This window comes from Stegostoma tigrinum, chromosome 19, assembly GCF_030684315.1.
Source record: "Stegostoma tigrinum isolate sSteTig4 chromosome 19, sSteTig4.hap1, whole genome shotgun sequence".
Lineage (NCBI taxonomy): Eukaryota > Metazoa > Chordata > Chondrichthyes > Orectolobiformes > Stegostomatidae > Stegostoma > Stegostoma tigrinum.
Genome location: NC_081372.1, coordinates 31,598,746 through 31,611,119, shown reverse-complemented (window position 1 = coordinate 31,611,119; position 12,374 = coordinate 31,598,746). Strand labels below are relative to the sequence as shown.

General features: G+C 37.0%; 1 protein-coding gene across 5 annotated transcripts in view; it reads right to left on the bottom strand.

Annotated features, from left to right (window-relative positions):
• Positions 1-3,995: 3,995 nt before the first annotated feature.
• Positions 3,996-12,374, bottom strand: part of arfgap1 (ADP-ribosylation factor GTPase activating protein 1) — a 32,571-nt gene continuing 24,192 nt past the window's right edge. For 2 of the 5 annotated variants that reach the window (XM_048549745.2, XM_048549748.2), the window contains 4 exons: positions 12,272-12,328; positions 8,579-8,638; positions 7,480-7,562; positions 3,996-5,649 (listed from right to left, as the gene is read on the bottom strand). In XM_048549745.2, the coding sequence (XP_048405702.1) occupies positions 5,349-5,649; positions 7,480-7,562; positions 8,579-8,638; positions 12,272-12,328 (501 nt within the window). In that variant the 3' untranslated portion in view covers positions 3,996-5,348. The remainder of the gene's footprint in view (positions 5,650-7,479; positions 7,563-8,578; positions 8,639-12,271; positions 12,329-12,374) is intronic. The other 3 variants (XM_048549749.2, XM_048549750.2, XM_048549747.2) reach the window with 2 other exon arrangements.

Below are 12,374 nucleotides of genomic sequence, written 5' to 3'. Positions count from 1 at the left end.
TTTGAATGGATACTTCAAGTTAATTCTGATCTCTCTCTCTGCACCTTCTGAGGTAGTAACATTATATTCTATACTGTATGCTACCCTCATGCACTTTGCACAGTACAATCTACATATATAACATACAAAACGACACTTTTCACTGTACCTCAGAATGTGACAAAAACTCAAACTCAGAGTCGAGGACCAGAGGGCATAACTTCAAAATAAGGGATCACACATTCAGGACAGACATGAGGAGAAATTTCTTCTGAAGGTAGCAATTCTATGGAATTATTTACCACAAAGAGCTTCAACTTCACTTTCCTGCCTTTCCCTCTTGATTCCCTTTCTGATTAAACGTTCGTCTATCTCAGCTTTGAATATACTTAATGACCCAACTGTAGTTCTTTGTTGGGTCATTAAGTATATTCAAAGCTGAAATAGACAAACGTTTAATCAGAAAGGGAATCAAGAGGGAAAGGCAGGAAAGTGAAGTTGAAGTCATCAACCCAGTCCCTGATCTAAGTGAAAGGCCAGGAGCCATGTGTATTACTAAATCTATGGAGGACTTATCCAAGCACATCTAAATGAACACCATTATAATCATTGCTACTCAACTTAAAATGAATACAGGTCAATCCAATACATTATATTTCAATAAATACTTAACTGCAAATTCATCTTTCAGTCATTTGAACATGTGTCTCAACTAAATGACAGGTAGTGATGAATTTGTTACTTCCATTTCATGAAAATACTACTCACTGCTTGAAGTGCCATCTAGTGGTAACAAAATCCATTCCAAAACATTAACTGCAAAAGCTGGGAAACGGAGGTCAAACTATAAAATGCTGAAACACAACCAGGAGCAAGAGTTGTGGTTATCTGAGCTCCACCATTCAATGAGATTATGGCTGATCTGATCCTCATCATCAACTCACATTGCTGTCCCCACGCTACGCGATTCTTCCAGATCCAAGAAGTCTATCTCAACTACAGATAAACTAAGTGACTGGATCCTCAAGTTCTTGAACCCAAGAACCACTTTGGTAAATCTGCATTATAATGCCTCCAATGCAGGTATACCTTCCTTCAACAAGGATACAAAAGACCGCGCAAAGTACTTTCAATGTCACCACAGCCCTGAACAACTGAAGCAAGATTTCTTGATTCTTGCATTCCAATTTTCTTGCATCAAAGGCCAATATTGCATTTGTTTTCCTAATTGCTTACAAAACTAAAAGATACCTTTGTTCCTTGCAAGAGAACAGCCACATCTTTCTAAATATCAACATTTTTTTAGTTGCTGTCTTTCTGTACCTATTTTCCCTAGTAGTCAAGATGGAAAAAGAAGAAAAAAGGGGCAGAGAGGGGAAAAAATAGACAAAACTTAGTTCTCTCTCCTCAAATGTATAGCTTCACATCTACTAATTCACTTGTTCTCTAATCAAATAAATGTACTCCTTGCCCACCTTCTCCAGCAGGATGACTAAAAACAAAACACAAAATGAAGGAAAAATATCTATCCACCACAGGACTAAAAGTTGAAGGCATGAAAAGCAGTCTCCATAAAACCAAACATACTGAAAGACCAGTGCCAAAATTCCAGCCAGTCAAATCAGGAGCCACTCCATGTGAAGTAAGTTATTTTTACACAGAGGGTGGTAGGTGCCTGGAATGCGCAGCCAGGAAGGTGGCAGAAGCAGATGCAATAGCACTGTTTAAAAGCATCTAGAAACAAGAGCGGGCATGACATAAAGGTATATGGACCATGTGCAGGCAGTGCATTTAGGTTGGAACGGCATCATGGTTGGCACAGACATTGTGGGCCCAAGGGCCTATTCCTGTGTTGTCCTGTTCTATGTTTTATGTTCACTCTGACAGATCAGCTGATGGGTGGTTGGGGGAGACTTGCTGCTCTAGCAAACCCTGTGCTTGATACAGGAAAATTGAGATTTACATGAAAGTAACATTCAAAAAATAATCTAAACCAAAACCACCTGTACGCAGAAATACTAATTTACTTCCTGTTTCTTGATTTCATTTTGTTTTGCATATGCCAGTTGAGTCCTTTGATAATTAGATATTAACGAACAGGAAGAGGAATAGGTCATTTGGCCCCTCGAACATGCTCTGCCATTCAATAGGATTATCGCTGTAAAGCTTGATCCGACATTCCCCGCATCCACTTTCCTGCTTCTCCATCCCACAACCCTTGATTTCCATACTGATCAACAATCTACCTCAGCCTCAAATATACACGATGACTCTGTCGCCACAACTGTCTGTGGCAAGGAGCTTCAAAGGATCAACCCTCAAAGAAATTTCTCATTTGCATCTTAAATTGGCACCACTTTATTCCCAGACTATGCACATGGTCTCAGGCCCCCTCATGATGGGAGAAAAATATGCTCTGCATTTACCTGTTAAGTCTCTTAAGAATCCTATATCTTTCACAGAGATCACCTCGCATTCTTCTAAACTCCAGTGTGTAAGATTTTCAACCTGTTTAGCTTTTGTTCAAAAGACAATCTCTCCATACTGGGTATTATCCTAGTGAACCCTCTCTGAACTGCATTTAATGAAATATCTTTCCTTCAGCAATCTTTCTCACGCTTCAGCATTCATCACTGGATAAAGCTCATGCCACAAACACCTGCATGAGCCAACACCAATGCAATGCGGTTTACATTTCCAGTGTTATACAGGTTGCTGGCTGTGCAACTCAGATAGAATTAAAGATCAAATTTTCTGGGAAGCTCAAAGACAGGAGTCATTGCCACTTGGAAAAACATTCCTCACTCAAGGCTTTGGAAATTTCATAACCATGAACTTGGAAAGTGAATAATAATAATAATTTAGTTAAAAAAATCTAACATATACTGAATAGAAACCACCCTTTTCAGTTTTAGAAGAAAAAGTTTGGCAATTGTTAACTCTGGAGGTTATTAGAGGAACAGAAATATTATTGGGAAGAGGGTGAACAAATTTAAAAAGTGTGCGCCATACTTAACAAGCAGACAACACAAAAATATAACTGTTGAATCAGAAAGTGCCCAATACTTTGTACTACAGAATGACACAATACATTCACTTGAAGAATCTTCACACACCAGATTCCAGTCCTCACCATACTAAAAGTCATTATGTAAAGTACAGGTTTTGGCGGATAACTTTTATTTATTTACAAAAAATGATTTGGAAAAAGTGCACCACCTATTGACCAATTAAAAAGTGACAACAGTAGAGGGCTGGAAATAGGTTCGCTGCTACAAAGCATACAATACAGTATAGTGACCCTGATGGGCTGCAAGGGTCATTTTTAAAGTACAGAAAAGAACATTCTGGGTAATGTGCACAATTGAGAGATAGGTCAAAATCTCATCATGACAAAATGTATGCTAAGAATAAATTATCATCCATTAATCTTCGGTTAAAAATGGTAAATGTTTGGGGTTAGGCCCAACTTGGAGGTCTTAAATGGAACTGAACAAACCAGAACAGTTATAGAAAAGACAGATAATGAGTTTCAACAATGAATCAAGATCTTCAATTAGTTTTGAAAGTTGTTTCATGTTAATAAAAAAGAACTGCATTTATGTAGTGCTTTTGATGACTACCAGATGCTCCAAAGAATTTGCAGCCAATGGAGAACTATAGTCAATGCTGTAACATAGGAACTGTTACATCAAGTACGTACACAAACTCCCTCTAATAGCAATATGACGATGACCATAAAGTCTGTTCCGATGATAGTGAGTGAGAGATAAATGTTGATCAGACCTCAAGGAATATCACTCTTGTCAAACCATAAGAAACAGGAAAAGGAGCAGGTCGAGTGGCCCTTCAAGCCTGCTCTGCCATTCAAGGGATCATAGCCGATCCTGATGTTCACTCTTTTATTGAAATTCTGTCAAAATGTTAAAGTGCAAAGTTTCAATTCTAGAATGATGCTTTAAAGTAAACTGGAATGTAAATAGCTCTTCCCATGCAATTAAACAAAAAGACACAACCGTTTTCACCTGCTTTATTGTCATACATCAAAAAAATAAGCAATCACACTCAAAAATGGGTGCAAAATAATTAGCAACACAAGTTGCTATACAGAATTTGTAGATGTTCATTCATGACGGCAATCTTCCATGTTAGCTTTTAGGGCATAAAAGCTGAATAATCCCAAGCTACAGGATGAGAATACACTAGCTTGCTTTCATGCTGAAAAATATTGCACAGATTTCATCAAAAAAATCCAATACTGAAAGATCACTTATTCATACTATATCCACATTATATGCAATTGGAATGTTTGGGGGTGGGTTTTGGAGGCAGCAGCAGACCAGACAACAAATGTCACTGCACTTCTAAATCTAATACTTCAGAAAAATTAAACCTGATGAAGGACTCAGTTTCTGAACATTAAACAAATAAAACAGACTTTATGTCAAGTCGTACATTTAGACTGGAGAAAATTTCTGTTCTAGTTTGATGCCAAACACCAGTAAAAATTAAGCAATTTTTAAAAAATTTGGGTAATGGAATACTCTCAGTCCCAAATGAATATCTAATAGACTCATTTATTCTTTCATCTACTATTTTAGTGGTGGAAACCGATTAATGTTAACAAGTGTTAATTGTTAAGATAGCCGATGACAATGTTGAAGAAATATAACGGGTATTTGTTTGTGAATACCAGTAAGAGCGACTTTGAGATTATATAGTTATTTACAAGGCATGTAAAATGGAGAAGGAGAAGAGTTAGCAGACAATTATGATTGAAATAGAGCAGTCAAATTAATCATCTATAATCTTATTTCAATCATTGAGGGAAAAACTGTAATTTGCACTGAAAACACCAAGTATGCATTTGCAAGTGCCATCTGCCCTGTACAATTGCACGTAAAAGCTGAAGGCAGACACAATATAGAACATGCAGTCAATGCTACGTTTGCTGTGTTTTTAAAAGAAAACCTGAGCTAAAATAAACACTGCACTATTTAACTTTACATTTTTCTCCTTGATACCCTGCAGATTTCTAATGAATGTTTATGTGTGCAAACAAAAATTGTGGCAAATTAATGGAGAAATTATATCATCTTAAATAGAAAAATGTCAATGTATTTAGTGGGGAAATGGTACATTTGAACTCAAAGTATGCAAAAGGACAATGTTCTGGTTACAATACTGATGGTTCATTGTAAAGTCTCCTTTTGTTGGTGAAATCTGCATGTAACTAGTCTCTGAAATGCAAAATAGATTTGTAAAACATTGATTCTTTATAGACAGGAATAGAAACTGACATGACTGCAATGAAGCAAAGAAATGAAAATTGAAATGCAGATCCATTCAAATTGAGGCACTTTCCCAAGCTACCAATTTTGATTGTCCCATCCATCATCCACAGTTCCTTCACTTTCTTTCTTCGGTGACTTTTTATTCTTGCTTTCCCCACCCGCGGCCCAATTATCATCCCAACTGTCCCAGGCATTGCTATGGCTTGCTTGCTTTTTCATGTTGTTCTCTGTGCCCCATGTGTCATTATTTTTTTCACCTGATCCCCAAGCACCAACATGTGATGGCATCTTCATCTTGGATTTGTCATCCTGATCAAAATTTTCCCAGAAACCATCTTCAAGTCCACTGTTCTGATAACTTTCTCCAACCGGGTGGCTGTAGTATAGAAAATAGAACAGACTTCAGAGTGATCAGGTCTTTGAAAAATAATTTGTAATGCATGCTGGGCCTTATACGAGATTTTCAATGTATGTGTGAGGTAGTATACGTGCTATTAAGCTGACAGATGAGACCACTGAATTTAAAGTTACGACCTGGCTTGGGACCAGTAATCCTTTTTAAGTTGACAGATCCCAAATCACTTCTTACGTGTATAAAGTCACAAGATTCCACAGTTTTAAACAAAAGATGATAAACATTACTGTACAAAAAGTTTGAACAGTGATACAATGTACAATTTACATTCTAGCATTCAATTAGAATTACCCTGAGAATTACCCTATACTCCCTGGGGTTTTAGAAACTGCATTCCAGGACTTACTCTCAGGCACAACTCCAGCTTTTCATGGACAGCTAGCTTCACCAAGTCAGCAATACTACTGCCGCTGAATTCGCCATTGTCCCCACTGACCCCTGCAAAAATATTCCAAGATTTACCTCACACCTAACTCCAACATTTAATTAGACCCCCGGCTCCTGGAACATCCACGAGTCCAAAGTGCACAGAGCCATCTACGTATGCTTGGAACAGCTTTCTGAGCTTCTGGTGCACAGAATTGACGATCGTCCCAACAGCACAACTTTAACGGCAGATCTTCTCTGTAATGCAAGCTGCAAGAGTCTCCCTCTCCAAATACTGCTGACACTTGAGGTATTCTTCAGCAATCCATGAACAGTCTTGTGACCTACTGAAAGCCTTGCAACAAGATCAGCCCTTGTTCCTTGGCAGAACTGAATTCAGCATCCATTGAAACTCAAATGTAGCAATCCTTGTAACTCTGTGTACCCTGAATGTTAAAATTTCAGTTTACTGGCTTACACGGTAGAAATCGCCTGCAGAAGAGTATTTTAGCACAGTAGTAATATTGCACTTGAAATGCTGCAAATCAACACCCCAATAATGGTCTGTAACAGTTCAAAGATTCAGTGAGGGTATCATATCTGTCCCATAGCCCTGCCTCAGAAATAGAACAGAATAACTTTAGGACCGTTACAAACTTGGATAACAAAGTGTGGAGCTGGATGAACACAGCAGGCCAAGCAGCATCTTAGGAGCACAAAAGCTGATGTTTTGGGCCTAGACCCTTCATCAGAAAAGGGGAAGGGGGGAGAGGGTTCTGAAATAAATAGGGAGAGATGGGGAGGTGGATTGAAGATGGATTGAGGAGAAGATAGGTGGAGAGGAGACAGACATGTTAAAGAGCCGGGGATGGAGCCAGTAGTTGCAGTGGGAGAGGCTCTGAGATTACATCAAACAACATGAAGCATCAGTGTAAACATAAAAATCATAAAATACTTTTTCTCATAACCCCAAAATGGCAAAGAATTTCCATGCTTTTCTTAAAAAAAATCCTCAACTGGGAGAACACACAGCTAATTTATTAATAGTTCTAAGAAAATCTTACACAAACTGCACTGCAAACTGCAATTTTATCATAAATGCACACAACATCACAGTGGCAGACCTAAAACTTCTGAGCGAAGAATACTGCATACATTGGAATCTCCAAAATATCAAGTCAGTTAATAAGTACATGGGCAGGGCAAATCTTCAGTAGAAGGACACAGCACTGTACTTGTGGGCATGCACTAAAACGGTTCTAATAGTTTTTATCTGGAGCATAATTGTCCAAAGAATTAAAGAAAACATAATTCTATGAATGTACTATACTTGTTATTTCTGGATACATAATAACTAATTAAACCATCAAGTTCTACAAATGTGATGGCTTTATTTAAATTTGGTTGTGTTTAGATGCACATTACCTTTCAACACCAGCTGTTTCAGAATCCTTATTGGTAAAGAATGAACTAACATCTTGCCATCCTTTAACAGTCGCTCCCTGCACCTATGAATGTTAATAAAAATGCTTAAACATCTTCCACAGCAAATCTAAAACGATGTTTAATTATGTGCACAAGACAAGAAAATTGATGCTTTATGATCTGCCCTTAGTCTATCACTTAAACCTAGAAAACACAGTTCCTCACGTTAATGTTAACATTATCACATGATGCTCAGTCAGGCTTGAACCAATTTAAATAGACTCAAACTTTTCTGACACACCAAGTTGGGGAGGTCACATAACATTCTAATGAATTAAGTATTTGATGCTATCAACAGGATATCTAAATTTCATTTAATATACAATATTAAAATCAAATACTAAAATAAGAACATATTTTCAGAACCACACATTTTTTAAGGATAGCTACAACTTGAATCATAACTCTCTTCCTCAAAACCAAACTTCAAAGCTATGTACTGGCTCTCTCTGTAATTTGAATAAATAAATCAGTTTTTCATATCAACACTCACCACATCAAATCATCGATAGCAAAAAGGAGGAAAACACAAAGTTAGTACCAAATCAAAAAGGTTTGCCTGGCCATGCTAAGCCAGACTCCATATCTGCCAACTGTGCAGCCAAGACAGCATTTACATACAATTCTGATGTAAATTGTAATGTAAATTAATTTTTCCTAGCAGTTACGTTTAAATGTACAGTGCAAATCTTAACTTATTTCACTTTGGAGTTAGGTTGGCCTCAGTCCACATTTACAAAACCGAGTAAAGATCCAGATTACAATTATGGTATAAAGGCAATCTAATACAGTTTCAAATGAAATCTTTTTAGTTTCTATTCTGTTAGTGAGTTTCCCAGCCCAACTGATAGCTGTGATTTTGAGAACTTGGTGATTTTTTTTAACCATCCTATAAAATCTACTTTTATATTGATCCAGTAAGGCACTGTACCATTTCCCCCCTCCACCCAAGAATATAGCCTTTAATTTGTTCTAGCATCTGTTGCACAGAATATGAAGGCTGGCTTTGAGACATGACCAGCTGCATTTCTTTTCATACCTTATTAGCAATGTGCGACACACCACTGGATACATCATCTAAAAATTTCCCATCTTTCACCTGCATATATAAAAAATGTCTACAGTTAAAAATAAGTGCAGTTTTGCAAATTATACAGCAATTTACAGAACACATGACTGGAATATCTCTATTGTTGAAAGAGAGACAGAAAAGAAGCCATTTTCCCATACCTTCTATAGAAGATGATAAATGTCAGAATATAATAAAACTATCTAGAGATTTTAAGAAATAATAATGATCAAGATGTCATCAGAAAATAAAAATGGACATTGTACCAAAAGTGTCAAATGTCTGACCATATAGATGGGCTCTGAAGTGGAAAGGTAGCATAAGTCAGCAGGATATTTTAAAGCATGTGTTTTAGTAGTTAACAATGCCCGTTACTGGTGGAGTGATATCTAAAGACCAGAGGGAGACAAAATAAAGCTGCTATTAAAGAAGAACATTTTTGACAAACTAACATACATCTTTAATTGTCAATTGTTACACTTAAAACTTTCAAAGCGTAACATATGAATATAGACATGGTGGCAGAGAGAGGATGAACGATCAGGCTTTCTTCAGTTTCCACAGTTGAACAGTTCATTTGCAGTATTTGTCTCAACAGGAATGCAAGACTTAAAAGAACAACCATTTGGGAAAGACGTTAGAAAGTCAGAATCAGCTATGGAATTGTGAGTGCCTTCAGGCAGAGTACAGAAAGTTAAAATGTTCTCAACAATAACACTTATTCTTCCTTTCCAAAGAAAGGCACATTAAATCTTTAGGTAATGTATTCTGCTATATAAAAAGAGCAATAAGGAAATTATTAGCTACATCAGATGTTACCAATAGTACAAATATTACGCTGAAATAGCTACTTCACCTCTCCATTTAAAGAATGCTACCAGGAGGCAGTTGTTACCAGGGATATACAATTCCAGAAGCCACAAACCACCCAAAATCTGGTTTGGTTTCCATGGCCACCTGATACTAAAAGGTGAATGGCCACCAAACATATATTTAATGTAATCAGCCAATATCAGCCAGCAATGTGATTTCCTTGCTTTCTATCTATACACTGGAACAATTTTAACAGACAGCTTACTAAGTAATACTATGACACCATTTGCACTTGAAGCAATCCTCAATAACATTTCATAAGGTACCACATAAAAGATTCATGACAAAGATAATGGCACATCAAATTAAGGGAAATGTGGCCAAAGGAACAGAGAAATTCTTGAGGGTAGACTGCAAAGGATAAAGATAAAACACAGGTCTTTGAAATGAAGAAGATATGGTGAACAGTATTCTACTGGGATCAGTATTAACCTGTATATTTTGTAGGTGTTTAAAAACCTACTCAAAGACAGAATGAAAATTGTTTATTTTAATGTGTGGACATGAGGATGTGGCAAATGAAGAAAACCATCATCAAGACTGGAACAGTATATAAAGCAGAATAAGCAGATACAGTTCAGTATAGAAAGTGTCAAAAGCATTAGCTTTTGGAATCAGAAGTGGAAAAAATATAAGTTTTAACTAGCAAGATTTTAATTGTAGAGGAATGGAAGAGGGTCATGTCTACACACACATCCCAGTCGGCAAAGCAAAACAAAAGCCAATTTAAAATATAGCTTTTGTTGTACGTAGAGGCACAGAATGTAGTAATGCTGAAAAAATGTTGAATGTGAACATTAAGATTTCCATTAGGCCACTTGGAACACTGTGCACAATTTCTGACATCACATTATAGGAAAGATTTGAAAGAACTGGAAACAGCACCAAATGACCAGTCAAATGGACTGTTTCTAATGTAAAGGCATACAATGACAGAATTGTGCAATTAAGCATCAACAAAACTATTCAAATTCATCGAAAATTAAATCAACAGATACTGGCACACAAGCATAAAGAAAAGTCGAGTCCATTATTTGTGAAAGAAGTATTACTTGTAGTTTCAGGTAGTATTCTTACGGGAGGAAAACAGGCACCAGTGGTATGGAACAAGGCTTTAAAAATTTAATTAAACACAGAATACAAATGCCAAGATTGCTCAAAACTAAGCACCCAAAACAAAAACACCACAGACATAGATATTAAAAGCAATTTTTTTTTGCAGCTTGCTTAATTAATTTAAATAACAAACAAGTCTAATTATAGGTAATCTCACAAAAGAAGTTCTGAAGTAAAGTAGTTTATCAGGGCAAAATGTTTGAAGATTTTCTAAAATCCAACACTTTAACCAATAAATGAAAAATACTTTATGGCTAATAAGTAATAAAGTGTAAAACGAACAGAGGTAATCTGCACCATTTCAATGGAAAAAGTGGGTCAGATTTTACTGTAAAGATATCCCTGTTGTTTATGGGTAAATGGCACATCAATTTCAGGTGAAAGACAGATGTACAATTAAAAACAAATATTCACAGCCACACCTCAGTTAGTAGCACTCTCAGATCATCAGCAGGATTTGGATTCACATCCCATTCATAGCGCGAGCATAAAAAAAACCGAGTCAGGAGTCACAAGACAAAGTTATAGTCCAACAGGTTTATTTGAAATCGCAAGGTTTTGGTGGGGAACTGATGGAGGAGAAGACTTCACCTGACAAAGGAGCAGTGCTTCGAAAGTTTGTGATTTCAAATAAACCCGTTGAACTAAAATCTGGTGTCATGTGACTCCTGACTGTCCATCTCAGTCCAACACCTCCACATCATGGCTACCACAAAAATCGAGAGTGCTGTATTCAGGGAGCATTGCATTTCTGGAGGTGATACCTTTTAGGTTGACAATTCACTGAGGTCCTGTCTGCCCCTCCAGTTGAATATAAAAGTGTCCATGATACTATTGTTCAGAAGAGCTATCCTCAGTATCCAGGCCAGTATTTAACCCTCAAATCTGCATCACAAAAGCAATTATCTGGTCATTATCATCTTGTTGTTTGGAATAGCTTTGGGTGTGCAAAGTGGCAGCTTGGTTTCCTACATTGCAACAGCAACTGCACTGGCTGTGAAAAACTTGGAATTTCGCTACTGCCATGCACTGAATGATGAGGCGCTACTGATATTTGCAGATTGGCCACAAATTAAACTAATTGCAAATATTCAGGATTAGTAATTTAGAAGTTACAATTTTAGCTAAGCACTTTAATAATCAGAAATCAGTTTCTCGGGCACTGCAAATTAAATAACATTTTTTTAAACTTCTCACTTGCTGACCAGGAGTGTATTACCATCTGTAGTTGGAAGGTCCATTTAACAGTTACCCAGGAGTTACAGAAGGTTTTAATACTCTAACATTCTCTGTGCAACAATTAAATTTGAGTGATCAAAACACTATGAATTCTCTGAATTTTAGGGTATCTTTCAGAGGGGTCCAGAAGCAGGAGAACTGCCCACTGGAAAATAATTTCCTGGGCAATTCTCATGGAGTTGCAGCATGAGGTATTCTGAATGGCCCTGATGCACAACTCCAGCTTATGCTGGTCCAGTGACACACTCGTCGTTGAAATATCTGGGCCAACTAGCTACACACTTACCGCAGCAAAATCCGGCCCAAATTGTCTTACATCCGACTAGGTCAAAATGTTTGATTGGGAAAATAGTTGACCAAAACTTAAATAGTAAAACTTTAAGTAAATTAGTACATCGATAATCATTTTGAGCTCCTCAAGCAGGGTTACATTACCTTATCTTGAGCAGGTTTAATGACGTTCTCACTAATTGTATGACTTAACTCTGTAGCCTATTTAAAAACAAGAAAAGTGTTCATCAGTACTAAAATTAGATTT